The 17,608-nt window shown below is 34.8% G+C and overlaps 1 protein-coding gene across 6 annotated transcripts in view; it reads left to right on the top strand.

Moving 5' to 3' along the window:
• The window catches only part of LOC149808579 (endoplasmic reticulum metallopeptidase 1-like), a 78,365-nt gene that overhangs the window by 9,984 nt on the left and 50,773 nt on the right, over positions 1-17,608 (top strand). For all 6 annotated transcript variants that reach the window (XM_089979511.1, XM_089979504.1, XM_089979538.1 and 3 more), the window contains exons 5-6: positions 8,636-8,728; positions 11,850-12,050. In XM_089979511.1, coding sequence (XP_089835637.1) covers positions 8,636-8,728; positions 11,850-12,050 — 294 coding nt within the window. The remainder of the gene's footprint in view (positions 1-8,635; positions 8,729-11,849; positions 12,051-17,608) is intronic.

The following is a 17,608-nucleotide window of genomic DNA, read 5'->3' as shown; positions in this document are numbered from 1 at the left end:
CCATGTAATAAAGTCGCCCCATCAATGACCTTGACAATCCTTAATCAAAGGAACATCTTGCCAGTAAATGGCAAGATATAAATGTCACTTTGTGCCAGTGGTGGTTATAGCATCAGCCATATGACAGCCATCATCATTAGTGTTAAAGTGCTGTGTTAGAGTAGCATATCTTTGACATCATTTACTTCATTCAGTTGACATTTTGGTAGAATAATGCTATATATGTACAGAATGTTTTCAGGTATCCTTTTGTTTGTCACCATCTTTTAAAGAATTTCAATTGGTAAAAGATCTTATGTGGGTTTTGTATAAATTATTTGTCTAGAAATGATTTACTGCTTATCACAGTTTAGAATTCGTACGTGGATTTTGTTTAAATTTTTTGTCTAGAATTCATTTACTGTTTATCACAATTTAAAATTCTTATGCAGCTTCATTTTATTTAATATCCACAAATTAAATATAATGTGTGTAAAAATTTTGTAAGGAGAAAAATAATGATGAAATCTAAAGAAAGTAGACTCTAGTAGAAGTATGTACTTCCCAAGCAGTGCCAGTGGCAATGTCACCAGAAGAGGACAGGGTGTTAGTTCAGTTCTTTCCTTAGTATCTTGATAGAGCCAAAATAGAATATCCCTGTGATAGTTCAGTTTCATCCTGTCTCTTGATTATTTGAATCAATTTGTGCGATAGCTTAGAATTGATTGATGGTTTATATATTAATAACAACACATAACTGCATTTTAATCCCGAATTCCAGATACATCTTCTGTGAGAAATTCTTTCTTGAAGACAAAACAACAAAAATGATATAGAAACATTCCAATTTAAGGTTGAAAATTGGATATATTTAGTGATATTGAGGCCAGGTCCTCATTTGATGGACTTTGTAGATGGTGTAAGTTGAAACATTTTACCTAGGAATCGCTAATATGTTTTCATGATAGTGAGAAGTAAAAGTCAAAAACTTTCCTACCTTCGTGTTTTTTGTTGAGTTATGCATGCCACATAATTTTTAGCAAGTTCATTTAAACAAATGTACACTTTTAATGTGTAGGTTCATTTTTAGAATTCATTTTCTTTGCAGTCATAGAAATTTATATGTACAATGAGTTAGATTGGCTTTAAAAAAGTTGTCGCCCAAAAATCGGCAACTTAAATATTTTGTTGCCAGTCTTCAGAAATTGTCGCCATTTTCATGATACAGAACTATCCATTTATCTCAGCACCTCAGGAACAAGATAATATTGTCAACATAAGTGGATGTTTAGATAAAAATAAGAGGGGGTGCTGAAAATAAATTGAAATTTCACATTCAAATGAAATTTTGGAAGTGACCCGTCGTCAGTGGCTAGGATTTACACAGAAAAAAAAACCCAAAGAAAATATGGCAATTTTGATTAAATGATGACAGATAGTCTGAAATGGACATGTATATTGACAACTGTAGTACACTCCACAATGTGTTAAATAATGTACCTGTTTATGAAAAATCCATAAATTTGAGTATTAGATCATATGTTTGAAAATTCATGTACGAGTCAAATCTTGTTAGAAAATACAATTAACATGTATACATGAAAAAACGGTAGTCTTCATTTAATCTATTTCCCATTGTCAACAAACACATTTCACAAAACAATTCACTCTTCTATTCCTTATCCTAGCAGCACATGGCTGTATAGTTCAGGGTTCCCACCCTATCAGGAAATTGTGAAAACATCAGGAGAAATGATAATTTTTTTCCCGACCGTGAAAAGTTCTTGAATTTTGCAAAAATTGACGAAAGTTGGGAAAACCCAGGAATTTTCGGCCACAGCTTGAAGCTCGTAACAATTATGTAATTGAGTCGTAACTGAACTGATCTTGTGTTACATCTATCGAGATCTGACCAGAATATTCCGAGGTTGCAGTATGGATCATTTGAGTGCTTGATATAAACATATTTGTTGAGTCAATCCAAATGCTCAATGTTTTAGATTCATCTAGTAGACAAGATAAAACTAAGACATTGATGCAACTTGACCTGGTACTTGCGATTTGTATTGCTAATTGCACGAGTACACGTATCTCACAACCCACATGTTCATGACATCATAAATCCAGTAGTCATGTTTTATCAATAATAACCCATTTCAAATGATGTAGAAAAAAAAAATATTATTAAAAATTAAAGAAGTGGAAAAAAACAAAGTCCTCGATATTTATTTCGAGAACAACTGCCAGGGTTTTGTTGTCTCTCATGACTAAAAATCTTGACATGTGCCCTCTGCTTGATGAATCTGACTGGCCAGATTGCTGTGACAGTGACAGGGTTCTTGTCATTGTTCTCGAAATAAATATGTTGACAGTTATATGTTCCTTTTATGAAAGGTATCTGACTTTCATTTAATATAATTAATATAATTTCATTTTATTACATTTAAAAGGACTTTGTTGTTGATAACACATGACTATTTGACTTCCGATGTTGTCATTTGAGATTTGTGGAGTCATGTGACTAGTTATGCAAATGGCGAGTACCAGGTCAGGTTTCATTTTTGCTGTAGTTTCGTCTACTAGTCCATCAGTGGATTAAAGACATAATGATTATAATACTTGCCATTTCTGAAGAAAAAAAAACATTTTCCTGTCGATTTCATGCAGGTATGAGTTGATATAACATCACTTAAATTTGCTAGTCCCACTGGTAATTGACTACCAAATGTTGCTATCCCACGGTGGTGGCAAATTCCAAATTATTTTGACATGGAATAGCTGACCCCACACCCAATCCTATGTGTCCAAATGTGAAAAATGGGGTGGGAATATTCTGAGGATACCCATATTAGAAAATGGACTGCTATTCATTTTAAGCCAAATTTATTGTCCAAAATGTTGAATCTCTGAGCTGAACTTTGCTGCAAAACTATTACACAGTGGCATATAGCTTGAAGCAATGGTTTCAGATCTTAAAATGGACGCAGGAAAAATGGGAAATTGTCATCCCTTGTATATGAGTCCCTGTATCAATACAGGTTTGGGGACTGGTTTATTGAATTACAGGAAGACATGATTTTACAGAAAATTCAGTCCTTGTTTATACAACAAAATGTAATTTTGAAGATTTGTTGTCACAATTGAAATCCCTCCTTTTGTTAATGTTTTTTAAGTGATGGATTTTTAACCAAATCCTCTTAAGGAGTTTAGGTTGTTTGAAAAATCTTGTTTGGGTTTTATTGGTACAGATTAATTGAGGGTTAAACTTTTTTCTTTACAAGATAATTTATTGCTTTTTCATAATGTGAAATGAAAAGTTTACTTTGTATAACATGCATATATATTGCTCTAGAATTTTTTAGAATTAAAGGTTTGAAATTTATAAAAATAAAGTCAAACTTGTTTTGTGTGATAAATTTATGGTTTTGTACATTATCATCTTTTCTGACTTAGATGGTTTGGAGCATCTTGAAATAGGAACATCTTTAGATTTAGAAAAAGCATGTTTTATAACACTGGACAACAAATTTTTACAAAAGTCATGTTACTGAAATAAAATTAGTCAATTCTTATCAATTTTTATGTGCTGAACACGAATATGACAGTCAAATTGCAAAATTGGCTCTAGTATTTTTGTAATCTGCAAGAAATTAATGTTTACATAACGAAATGCATTCCAATAGTAAAAGGTCAACTGTAATAGCCTACCTATAAAAAATCAAGTCATTGACTACATCTTAGATTTCTTCGCCTGTCTCTTGTACAGCTGTTCGGGAGCATCTCTGAGGAGTGTCCAGCAGTAGTCAGCCAGCATTGTAGTGGACCATTTTCCCTGGTATCTTTGTTCCATTGTTGCGATATCTTGATGAAAACGTTCGCCGTGTTCATCACTAACAATACCACAGTTGCTAGGAAAGAAATCCAAATGGGAATGAAGGAAGTGAATCTTTAGAGACATATTGCAGCCAAGTTTCTTATACTTCATCAACATGTCTTCTACTAGTTCCTTATAGTTTTCTGCCCTAACATTTCCGAGGAAGTTTGTAGAAACTAGGCGAAAAGCATTCCATGCTTGTTTCGCGTCACCTTCCAGCAAGTTGTTGAACCGGTCATCTTTGAAAAGCTCTCGAATCTGAGGACCCACAAAAACTCCCTCTTTAATCTTTGCTTCGCTGAGTCGAGGGAATTTTTCATGCAGGTATCGGAATGCTGGCAAAGTCCGGTCAATGGCTTTCACGAAGTTCTTCATCAAACCTAGTTTGATGTGAAGGGGTGGTAGCAAGATTTTCTGAGCCTCAACCAGAGCTGGGTGTTGGATATTCTTCTCTCCAATGGCTACATTCTGCCTGTGAGTCCATTCCTTCCTCATGTAGTGCATTTCCCTTGCTCGGCTATCCCACTCGCATAAGAAACACATGTATTTTGTATATCCTTGCTGCAGTCCCATTAAAAGGGCAACTACCTTCAAATCACCACAGAGGTGCCAGCTGTACTTGTTATACTCAATGGAATTCAGTAGCTGCCTTAAGTTATCGTATGTCTCTTTCATGTGGACAGCATACGCTACTGGAATAGATGGAAGAATGTTTCCATTGTGCAAAAGCACAGCCTTGAGACTCAGTTTCGAAGAGTCCACAAATAGTCTCCATTCTTGTGGGTCATGAGTGATTTTTAAAGCATTCATGAGGCCCTCAATATCGGAACAGAATATCAGATTACTTTCCTTTCTGAAGAAAGGCTCCAATTGCTGGTGGCGCTTTCGATATGCAGTAATTGTGACATCTTCTTCTAGAAGATTCCATTGTTGGAGTCTTGATCCTAGCAATTCTGCCTTGTTCTTTGATAAGTCCAAATCACGAATCAGGTCATTTAGTTCTTCCTGTGTTATTCTGTGTGGGGTTGATGATGCACCACAGTGAAAATCTGGATCACTGCATGCTGATGGACCAGGAGAAGAACAGGTCGACTCACCTTTGTCTTCGTCAGATGAATCAAGAGAATATTCTGCTGGAGGTTCTGGAATAGGAAGTCCCTCACCATGTGGAACTGGTCTCAATGCAGACGGAATGTTTGGGTAGACTATTCTCGACTTCTTTCGCTTCGTTATTCCGCCGGAAAGAGGAGGAACCAAGCAGAAGTAACAGTCATTTAGGTGGTTGCTTGGCTTTCTCCACACCATTGGGACTGCAAACGGCATTGATGACCTTTTGCAATTCAACCACTGTGAAAGCTGTGTTGTACATGTAGCACAGCATATATGCGGAGCCCAAGGCTTGTCTTGGTCACCAACCTTGCATCCGAAGTAAAGATGATATGCCTTCTTCACTTGAGAATTGATACTTTTCTTCTGGTTGGCAAATGTCACTTCCCCACAAATATAGCAAAAATTGTCCGCGGTATTAACACACTTTCGAGGCATTACTGTTCTTTATTGTACGTAAATGGATAAAATAATAAGTTTTATGTAACAGTAGCTTGAACTGTCTCGCACAACGTCTAAAATATTTTAAATGCTGAACCTATCTGATTGGGCTTTATATAGTACACTGCTTACGTCAGCTTCAGCAGCCGCCTGGCATTAGTATAATAGGCCTACACATGTATAGTACACTGCTGACGTCAACTTACTTCAGCAGCCGCATGGCATTAGTATTGCATTGCATCAGAAAATGATGCAATCAACTGTGGATGATGTGAGCATGATGGTATTATGCAATGTTACATCATTATTCCGGATGTTGCTGCAGTCCTACTGGAGAAATTTACACAGTGAAACATAGAAAATGAGGTATATGAATATCTTCAAAACGAGAGCCAATACAAATTTTTCACGGTTATATTCGTGTTCGGCACACCAAAATACTACAGATTAGGGCCTTTTCAAGTCAGTAATGATTTCACTGTTGACCAGTGTAATCTAAAATGTTCTATAATACCATTTAGTAATGGTCATGTCTAAACCTTGAAAAAATTAATTTCATCATGGAAAATCCCTGGAAATGACCTGGAAATTTAACTTTAGAAAAGTGGGGGAACCATGATAGTTATTTTTATGCTAAATGTACTTGTACTTAAATTGGCCTAAATTGTGATCAGCCAGAGACAACTACCATGATGATGAGACCACCAAGGGGATGAGGCTATTCATAGGGAAATGAAAACGTGAACAGATTAAAAGTTTAACAAACATTCTTCCAAGATGTCCCACCTTCATTTTGAACTTGACAGCCAGATCTCTATTATTCAAAATAATGCAACTTTAATTTGGGTTTTACACCACCGTTGGTAATGATTGTAAGCATGAACTATTTTGTTGCAAACAGTAAACTTTCACGGCGCAAAAAAATATGTTCCAGTCACTATGAAAAAGAAAACAATGCTTTTATTTAAGATTTTTGCAGACTTTCTTTGATTAAAGGTCTTTGGCTTGCATTGATGAAGGATCGTGTGCTTTGAAAGGCACTGCTAAAGGCCCTCTTTGAAGAACCAAATAAATGCCTGGTTGTTATTTCTCTGGCAATATAAAATACTTGTAAAACATTGACTGAGACAGAATTTTGTTTTCATTTGCATAGTATATATAGGAAACAATCGATGCTTCAAAGGTAATCAGTTTTCTTTGATGTTTCAGCAAAACTACTTTTACTGGTACATTTTTCAAAAAGAAAAAACTATTGCCATCATCTGATCGATTGTAGTTGTTCCCTCCTTCAGAGGTGGTTGATTGTAGCTAGTCAGGCAGCACGGCTAATTTGGTTATATTATGGCATACAGTACTAAGGCCAGACATAAAAATAAGCAGATTGATATAACAATGGCATGTTAGGGCAGTTTATCAATATGAACAAAGGATTTGTTTATGTATCAGTAGATTGCAGTGCAGTTTTATATCCAAGTTTGCCGCTTCCTGTAATGGTGTCTTTGAATTTCTTCACTCCAAACCCAAGACTATATAACTATATATAAATTTTAACAGCCAAAAATGTTTTCGCCAAAAATTCACCAGATGGTATTTTGTTTTTTGCCAATAAGGAAAAAAATTACAATTTGTGACATCAGTGAAGCCCAGCGCAATCCCTAGTACATGCATGGTTCTAGAGGACTACTTGTTTTTAGAAGCAAGTTAAGTTTTAATGAATTAGATTGGAATGAACATTTTGGATTTTTGGTGACATGAGAATTTAGTTTCATTGTTTATATTTTAAAACCTCTTAATTGCTCATGAAGCACACCACCTTTAAATTAGTGTTTTCTCCAGAATGCATAATTGTACAAATCCCTGATTAATTGAAAGAATCCCAACTATCCTATTTTAGCATTCGCAGTTTTCAGTATTCATTGGTAATGGCTATGCTATTACATGTACTTCCAATGCATAGTGTCATGGTCCTAATAAGCAACCAGTGTGCCAGTGATCAAGATGAACAACTATGTATTTTATGTTTTTATTAAAAGTTATTTAGCACACATGTTTGTTGAAGCATGCTAGTGGTCTGTTTATAGATAATGTTCTAGATTAAAAACTGCCTGCATTAAAAATTGAAAATCATCCATTTGAATATTGCTAGAGGGAAATTTCTCTCTGTGTGAAAATCATGATTGCCTTGCAGTTGTGTACTTTATTTTAGATAACTGAATTTGATTACATGATGTTAAGTCTTCTTATCAATAAATCTTAGTCTTGCAGGAGCATTCTTTTACTTTTACTTCTATTTATCCTTCTTATATCTGACTCTTAGTCATGCAGAAGCATTCTTTCTCCTGTGCTTTTGCTTTTCGGCTTTTTTTAAATACTGTATTCATTTTGGTATTAAGCATATTTCTTTGTCACTGTTCAGTATACAGTTATGGTGAAAAGAATCGATCTTCAGTTAAGTCATAATAACCAACATGGCTACATGTTACAAAATTTACTTTGCATGTTTTTATTTAGTCATTTAAACTGCATTATTTTCTTTTCTTTGCAATAAACGTAATTTTTGTGTACAGCTAGAATCATTCCAGCAGTTGTTGTGGATTATTCTCATAGCAAATGAGACCAAAAAATAGTTTTGTGACTGCGCTACATTTCATAGGATAACAATTTTCATGTATTTCTTGGTTGCTTCAAACAAGTTACTTTCTGTAGAAACAATATGACTCTACCAATCCACAAATGTATGATCTAAGCAAAATGCCATTTTTAACAAAACCTCAAAACTCAATACCCTTGAAAAAAATGAATTTCACAGTATCCGGGTTTATGCCTTATTTATGCAGTCTCATAGAATGTAAAGATAGTACAGTGATTTTCAAGTTATGAGGTAGTGAGCATGAACTTTGTACCAAGAGTTTTTTCCCTTACTACCATACAAAACATTTCCTACCTTGTGTGTAACTATATACCATAAAAAACATTTTACAGTAAAACATATAATAACATTCAGATGTATTTTAACAAATGATTGGTCCTTTCTATAAATGTGTGTACCGTTTTATTTGTTCTTTCAAAGAACAAATTTATCTTTAATGTACTAAGAGAGGTAACTCTTGTGAAAAGTTTGCTTCCAGACATTAGTTAAATAATTAGTAAATTAGTTATTATTGTTGTGGAGATATTTTTCTTATCTTATTACAGTTTTTTTTTTTAGCTTTTCAATTTTTTTTTAAATTTAAGGTTTGGATATTGCCTACATTTCCAATGGTTATGTCTATCACACAGAGAATGATAAGCCAGTCTACATCAATCCTGGCTGTATTCAAAGAGCAGGTGCGTATATGCTTTTTTAAACAACAACAATACAACAAGTATTAAATAGGATATTGAGAGGCATCATTAGCTCCCTTTTCAAGAGAGCTTATGCTGTCACCGTTGTATCATGATTGTCCAATGGTATTTGTATTAATAAATGTACACATTTTGTGTAAGTTAGTTTCTTGGACATTTTTGCTTGTACAGTCATGAAGCTTTAGATTGGCAAATAACCTGCAGTGTACAACACCACTATAACAAAAATAGGTAACTGTAACATGCTTTTTATGTTCCAGTGATCATGTACACATGTACACTTTTTTCTTTAGATCAATTTTGTTTAAAATACTTTTGCTTGTACTATGATAAAAATAGATCTGTACATGCGTCCAGAAGAGTATGACATTATAATACCAAAATTGGCCATTTTGACTTTCTTCTTATATTCTAGAGATCATGTACATACTTTATATTTAGGTTAATTTCTGGAACAGAATTGCTCGAATAGTCATGAAAATAGATATATGCATGCATCATGAAGAGCACTATGACTTTCTGAATGAATCGCTCTAATCACTAGGCCACCAGAGTGGTCTGCATGCATCATGAAGGGCACTATGACTTTCTGAGAGAATTGCTCTAAGCACTAGGCCACCAGAGTGGTCTGCATGCATCATGAAGGGCACTATGACTTTCTGAGACAATCACTCTAACCACTAGGCCACCAGAGTGGTCTGCATGCATCATGAAGGGCACTATGACTTTCTGAGACAATTGCTCTAACCACTACACCACCAGAGTGGTCTGCATGCATCATGAAGGGCACTATGACTTTCTGAGACAATCGCTCTAACCACTAGGACACTGGAGTGGTCTGCATGCATCATGAAGGGCACTATGACTTTCTGAGAGAATCGCTAGAACCACTAAACCACCGGTGTGGTCTGCATGCATCATGAAGGGCACTACGACTTTCTGAGACGATTGCTCTAACCACTAGGCCACCAGAGTGGTCTGCATGCATCGTGAAGGGCACTATGACTTTCTGAGATGATCACTCTAACTACTAGGCCACTGGAGTGGTCTGTATGCATCATAAAGGGCACTATGACTTTCTGCGATGATTTCTTTAACCACTTGGCCACTGGAGTGGTCTGCATGCATCATGAAGGGCACTATGACTTTCTGAGAGAATCACTCTAACCACTAGGCCACCAGAGTGGTCTGATGCATCATGAAGGGCACTATGACTTTCTGAAATGATCGCCATAACCACTAGGCCACTGGAGTGGTCTGCATGCATCATGAAGGGCACTATGACTTTCTGAGAGAATCGCTCTAACCACTAGGCCACCAGAGTGGTCTGATGCATCATGAAGAGCACTATGACTTTCTGAGATGATCACTATAACCACTAGGCCACCAGAGTGGTCTGCATGCATCATGAAGGGCACTATGACTTTCTGAGAGAATCGCTCTAACCACTAGGCCACCAGAGTGGTCTGATGCATCATGAAGGGCACTATGACTTTCTGAGATGATCACTATAACCACTAGGCCACCAGAGTGGTCTGCATGCATCATGAAGGGCACTATGACTTTCTGAGAGAATCGCTCTAACCACTAGGACACTGGAGTGGTCTGCATGCATCATGAAGGGCACTATGACTTTCTGAGAGAATCGCTCTAACCACTAGGACACTGGAGTGGTCTGCATGCATCATGAAGGCCACTATGACTTTCTGAGATGATCACTATAACCTAGGCCACCAGAGTGGTCTGCATGCATCATGAAGAACACTATGACTTTGTTTTCCCTTATGAGTGATCATTCATGCTTTTCATGTTTATGCGAGTTTCTCAGACACTGTTGTTTGTATGCTCATGGTACATGGTATGTTCATATATCTTGAGAAGTATCAAACTATGATATCAAATGTAGGTCACTATGCCATACTTTTTATACTTAAGTGATTATGTACACCATTGATGTTTTGGTGTCTTTTTTGAACTCTGTTGCTTATGCAGTCATTTAATTGGATATGAGAAGTAATGCATCACCATATTTAAGAAAAAGTTGCTGTGACCTACATCAGCCTCTTAATTTTATGTCATCATCACTCATTATTGATTATCTTGAGTGCTGACAAATACAAAACTCATTTTTTGAATAAATATTTGTAATGAGCTTTTTCTGTCTTCTGCAGCTTTTCTTTTGTTTAATTCTTGCATATATAATTGATAGATATGGTAAAAAAAATATTCATTCCAATTCTGTGAACATTATTTCTTGTTTAATCCTTGCACTTCTATCTGATTGTTACTACATACAGTCCAGAGTTTGAAAATCAAGGTCCCACAGTTTTTAAAATAATGTTGCTCCATTTAAAGTCAGAGAAAGCTATTTAATTTGAAAGCTTTTAGACTTTTGTTGATACTCAAACAGGATGATACTTAAAAAAATAGCTTTGAATTTTGCATAACATATAAATATGTTGAAAGTCTGTAAACAAGGAAGGAGGAATTTTTGCAAGTAGTGAGGGTAATGTGTGCCACAAATTTTTCTGAATTTTTTGAGCTATTACTAATGCAGAAGTTATGTCATGGGCAAAATGTTATATCTGACAATCAAGTACAGTGCAATCTGTCATAGTGGACACCCTTATATAAGGAACACATCCTAATGAAGGACAAAATTTATGAGCTAATTTTCTTACGTTACATAAAATAAAATATAAAGGACACAATTTTGTGGTTCTTTGGTAGTCTTTATTACACAGATTTCTTTGTATTTTAAACATATGACAACAATATGTAACAAAAATACATGCTTGCTTTGGTTGGGAGCATAAACTGTCATCAGTTATTTTAGCCAGAACTGAATGGAATTTCCTGCTTTGTTTGGTTGGGAGCATACAATGTTATTTTTGTCATGTTGGGCACCCATGTTGAGATTAAGCAAGCAGACTGTTTTAAGTTCAATGTAAAATACTAAATCTCATGGTGGAAAAATGTTAATTTATATATATATATATATATATATATATATATATATATATATATATATATATATATATATATATATATATAAATAAAATTTATTTATCATATTAGTTATATTGCATTTTCATACTTGCAGGTGAGAATTTGATGTCTCTCCTTAAAGCCCTTGCTTCTGACCCAAAGCTGGCTAACCCTGGCCTGGATAAACATGGGACGATGGTTTTCTTTGATGTGGTGGGCATTTTCCTTATCCATTATCCTATAAGGATAGCGACCATTGTAAACAGCATTCTAGTGGCTGCAGTGTTTTTTAAGTTAGGAAGAAAAGCAGTTGCAGGTAATTTTAAACTGTGCATAGATTGTGTATTTCATTTAACAAGTAAATTTAGGACTTTGAATTAAGTGCATATAAGAAAAAAACCAATGATGGAAAATAAATGAACACAGACCTACAGGTATAATTGTAGCCAAAATATATTTTTGTAGAATAAAAACAGAGCCTAAGATACAAAATGTACTTTTCTGTTGATTTTCTTTTTTTAATGAACTGCAGACATGCCAACTCTTATGATTTTGCTTAAATCTTATGAAAATTACCCGTAAAATATGGACTTTTGGCAGACTAGCAAAAACTACAAAATAATGATCGTTGCCGAAAAATCCAGATAATTGGTTCATCCATGTTTTATTTTGATCGGGTTTCATCTTAGAATTAGTGAAATTAGTCAGGGAACCAGACTAACTTTACAGCAGCACCCCAGATGCTTTAAACTGCAACTATTTGTTCATGTGAAGTGTCTGCATGATCAAACTCTTGATTATAGAATTTTTAAAAATGGCGTACAGAAAGTGATGCATGTTTAAGACGAAAGGGAAAATAAGCTTCTAGAAAAGTGTTAATAATCAACACAGAAGAATAGAAAGGAGTATTCAGATTCTTGTGAATAAAACTTTGAAAGGACACAATTATGTTTGTTGGAAATCACATGCCAATTTGAGTATGTCTCACGGCGGGAGATATGATTGCCATCATTATGTGAAATGGAAACGAATTTCCAAGAATGATGTAAAGTTAGGAGATAGCAACAAGCCATTGAGCTACATAGGGTTTGGAACTAGAGTTTGTGCAACTCTACTGGTGGTAAATAAAATCTATGTGTACTTAACAAACTTTTCAGTTGAACATAATGTTTATCGTTGATGCATCTAACTTTTAATTATGTTTTCCAGCTTTACAGTAGCAGTTATTGATAATAAGTTACGTCTTACTGAAAACTGGTCAATCTTACGGAAAAAAATCAACTGCCTTACTGAGATGGACTCATCGGGGTTGGCAGGTCTGGAATTGATTAACATGACTTATATCCATTTACCTTGATCTTATTCTGCATTTTTGTTTAGCTGTCTCTCCTCTTTTGAACTGTAATCTGGTTAAGGAGAATTTTGAAAGTAGTTGTATCATGATGCATTTCACTTTGGCAAAGGGATTGTCTAATATTAGCATATGCGAATATCACTAACTTCAGAAGTAAACATATATGCCTCATATCCAAGTATTAACTGATATTATTGATCTAGGCACAAGTCATTAGTGTTTGGTGACCAATTGTTTGCTGTGTAAGGGATATTACTGGTTGGGTAAGCAATATATGTGTACCTCATTGGGTAGGAAGAGTTCTTATTTGATAGGGATGATGAATAATGTCAGAGGTTGCATTTTGTGCAGTTGTCTACATCATCAGTATAATGAAAAATGACTAAAGTTTGAAAGACTATATCTATTGAAAGACTATATCTATTGAAAGCAGGCACAAGAGAGTCCGAGGCCATACTTGCCAGTGAAGACAAGCAAAATTTTGTGTTCAGGGCATTTTCTTTGTGATATAAGTTGACTTTTTATCCACAACTATCAATATTTGGGAGTTCTCATTTGCTGGCTGCAGTATTCTGTAAATTCTGCCAGCCGCCTTTACATGTCAGAAGTTTTCTCCCTTTAGGTAGATATTGTAAATCTGTATACATTTGTGTCAAGGAAGGTTTGATGAATAACATAATCATCTTTATTCAACAAACTAATGGTCATTTTCAAATTATATGCTGTAATGAAGGTCATTCATGCATATGGAGTGATCAGTTGTTAACAGCTTTCTCTTGTTGGTGAATGTCATTTATGCATATGGAGTAATCAGTTGTCAACAGCCTTCTCTTGCTGGTGAGTATCATTTATGCATATGGAGTAATCAGTTGTCAACAGCCTTTGCTTGTTGGTGAATGTCATTTATGCATATGGAATAATCAGTTGTCAACAGTCTTCTCTTGCTGGTGATTGTCATTTATGCATATGGAGTAATCAGTTGTCAACAGCCTTCTCTAGCTGGTGAGTATCATTTATGCATATGGAGTAATCAGTTGTCACATCCTTCTCTTGCTGGTGAATGTCATTTATGCATATGGAGTAATCAGTTGCCAACAGCCTTCTCTTGCTGGTGAGTATCATTTATGCATATGGAGTAATCAGTTGTCACATCCTTCTCTTGCTGGTGAGTATCATTTATGCATATGGAGTAATCAGTTGTCAACAGCCTTCTCTGGCTGGTGAGTATCATTTATGCATATGGAGTAATCAGTTGTCAACAGCCTTCTCTTGCTGGTGAATGTCATTTATGCATATGGAGTAATCAGTTGTCAACAGCCTTGTCTTTCTGGTGAATGTCATTTATGCATATAGAGTAATCAGTTGTCAACAGCCTTCTCTTGCTGGTGATTGTCATTTATGCATATGGAGTAATCAGTTGTCAACAGCCTTCTCTTGCTGGTGATTGTCATTTATGCATATGGAGTAATCAGTTGTCAACAGCCTTGTCTTTCTGGTGAATGTCATTTATGCATATAGAGTAATCAGTTGTCAACAGCCTTCTCTTGCTGGTGATTGTCATTTATGCATATGGAGTAATCACTTGTCAACAGCCTTCTCTTGTTGGTGAATGTCATTTATGGACATGGAGTAATCATTCTTCAACGTTCTTCTCTTGATGGTGAAGGTCATGCATATGGAGTAATTATTTTTCAAAAATTTTCTCTTTGTTGGTGAAGTTTATTCATCCATATATATTAGCAATTATTTTCAACAGTGTTCTCTTTGCTGGTGAAGGTCATTCTTGCATATGGAATAATCATTTTTCAACAGTCTTCTCTTTGCTGTTGAAGGTCTTTGATGCATATGGAGTAATCATTTTTACAACAGCCTTTTCGCTTTTGAAGGTCATCATTTTTCAAGCTTCATGACTCCCAGAAAATAATCAAAAGTTCAGTTCTTAAATCAGTATGTATTTAACATTATACTAAGATCACTTATTCTCTGAGTGGTTTTTAAATACAAGTTTGGCTTTAGCTTCATAAGGTGGCATGTCTTGCATTGACAGCTTAGATTTTTGTTGTAATATGATTAGCTAGCAGATTAGAAATCATAAATCATTGTAAATAAAACTCCTTTTTAAAGTTTGTCTTAATTTGTCTAATGGTCAGCCAAGATAAATGAGCAATGTGTCCATGTAAATATTTTTGTAAACACAAGATAGTGTGATCCAACATTAGGGAGAGTAGGTATTATTACTTTAGTCTTAGTACAAAGGAAGTCATAAATTAATAATTGTTGTAATCGTGAGACCTGAAACACTTTACTTATCCATTTTTGTTGCTTCCAAATAGTAAAGTTTTTAGTAATTAGCTGAATGTTTTTGGGGGGTTTGTTTATAATCAACATGTTCCCTGTTAAAATATAAGTCAGACCTGTCCTGTTGTATTTGCCAATGCAGATTTCTCTCCCATTAGTTATTGTAGGTTTTACTCTATTTTTAGCTGACAAATTGAACACGAGTATAAGTAAAAGTTGCTAATTTTGTAAATTTTCCAGCCATATGTAAGTCGATATGGAGTATAAGATGAAGTCAGGTCAGTGCCATGCTTCATCTTTGTTGCTTGTAACTTCTGGTTTCATGAATAGTAATGGTACCACTATACTATTCCAGATTAATTATGAAATTGGTGCTACCATGCTTTTTCACTGGTATTGTTTTGTAGAGATGGAGAGAGGGAGGGAGGAAGGTTCAGGGCAATTGCATTCTGTATGGTTCAGTTACCTGACAATTGTGATCTTCCCCATTACAATATTCCATTATCAATCGACACCTGAATAAACATTTCATTCTTGTTTTAATTATGATATACATTATCTCAAGAACCACATGGCTATGCAGTGCTATTTACATGCTAATTAAATATGCCTAGAAAATTGGCCAGTTCATTACAGTTCATTACAGTTGACAAATGTTTGATGCCAAGATTTGAAAGACAAGTTTAAATTAGTGAGGCTGCCAAAAAAATAAATGAGGTATCTGTTGAGAAATGGAGAGAAAATTAATAATAGAGACAGAAAAACAGAAAGGTCACATAAAAGAATAAATAAAATACTTTTAGAGCAATAAAAACAATGCCCATGACTAATGTTCATTATTTACACCCAAAGAAGAGAGAGGACATTATTTCTTGTGGTTCTTAATCTACTTGTAGTAATAAAACAAATTTGGTAAATGATGTGGAGTAATGATAGGGAACAAATAGTACCGGTATTGCCTATTACGGAAAGCCAATGTCAGGGTTTAAACAGTTCACTGGCTTGGATTGTTCTTGGAAACCAAGGATTGATCCATCAATTATAATCAAAGGGAGATGCCAAAACAACAGCTTGTTAAGAATGAAGACGAGTAATGTGTTGACATTTCATTTTGCTCTAAGCTGAAATGCAAAGCTAAAAATGGATCATTCATGGCCTACAAGTAATCCATCTCTGTTCAGAAATTTAGTCTATAGTATGTGCATTCTTTAGTGAACATATGACAGTATTAAGAATATATGATAGACATAAGCTTGATCTATGATAATTTATAAATATTCATCAAACATTTGAGTCCTTAATATGGATTATATCCCTTTTCAGGATCAATTATATTCATGAAATAGATGTATCAGTAATTGCTTGTGTGTGTCAAATAAAATACTGGTAAAGAAATATTAATGGACCTATGTGAAGACTGAAGTATTGTGGGGAAAAAAGATTATAAAGCCACTTCTATTCATATGTTGGTTTCCTATTGTTTCTTTTTCGGAAACAAATTATAGGCTTTGCAGACGCAAGTAGAGTGTAGACCATAAGTACTATGCTGCCTGTGATTTGTGAACTCTTTAACTGTTTTCTTTTATTTCATCTTGGAGAAATCGGGACATACAAGCACATACAAGTGCATACAAAATGATGATAAAATTATAACATAAAAGCATCATATTAGTTGATGAAAATTTAGTGAAATGGCAATTCAACAAGAATTTATACAGTTGTATGACCTGCTTTGGATTTTGCTGATTAAATCTAAAATTCATGGTATTGCAGATACTCCAAGCAATTAAAATTAAGTAATCCATGTGTAAGTCAATGTGGAGTAGAAGATGGAGCCCAAATTTCCAGATCAAAAAGTATCAACTTGTATGCTAGAAAATGTGATAGCTCATGGGAGATAAATCTCTAATACCAAACATAACAGCTTGAGTCCATCATCCATGCCATCAGGGAACATATTGATTATAAACAAATTAAAATGAGGAATTCAGAAAATTACTGAAAACTTTATCTTCGCTGTTGAGTAGTGAAGGAAATGGATATGTGAGATGTCTCAATTCCTATCTATAATAGAATAAATAATAATGTAAGACATACTTATTATTTAGATCATTAATTTTAATATATGGCCTATGACAGGATAGACCCTTACTTCTTGTAAATGAAAAAATTTGATTTACTTGGATTTCATCCTTCCTCTTACTCAAAAAATATTGAGTTGT

This window comes from Sinohyriopsis cumingii, chromosome 1 (genome assembly GCF_028554795.1).
Source record: "Sinohyriopsis cumingii isolate HCF-2022 chromosome 1, ASM2855479v2, whole genome shotgun sequence".
NCBI classification, from domain to species: domain Eukaryota; kingdom Metazoa; phylum Mollusca; class Bivalvia; order Unionida; family Unionidae; genus Sinohyriopsis; species Sinohyriopsis cumingii.
Note: the sequence above shows the minus strand (reverse complement) of the source record. Positions and strands in the feature narration are given on the sequence as shown.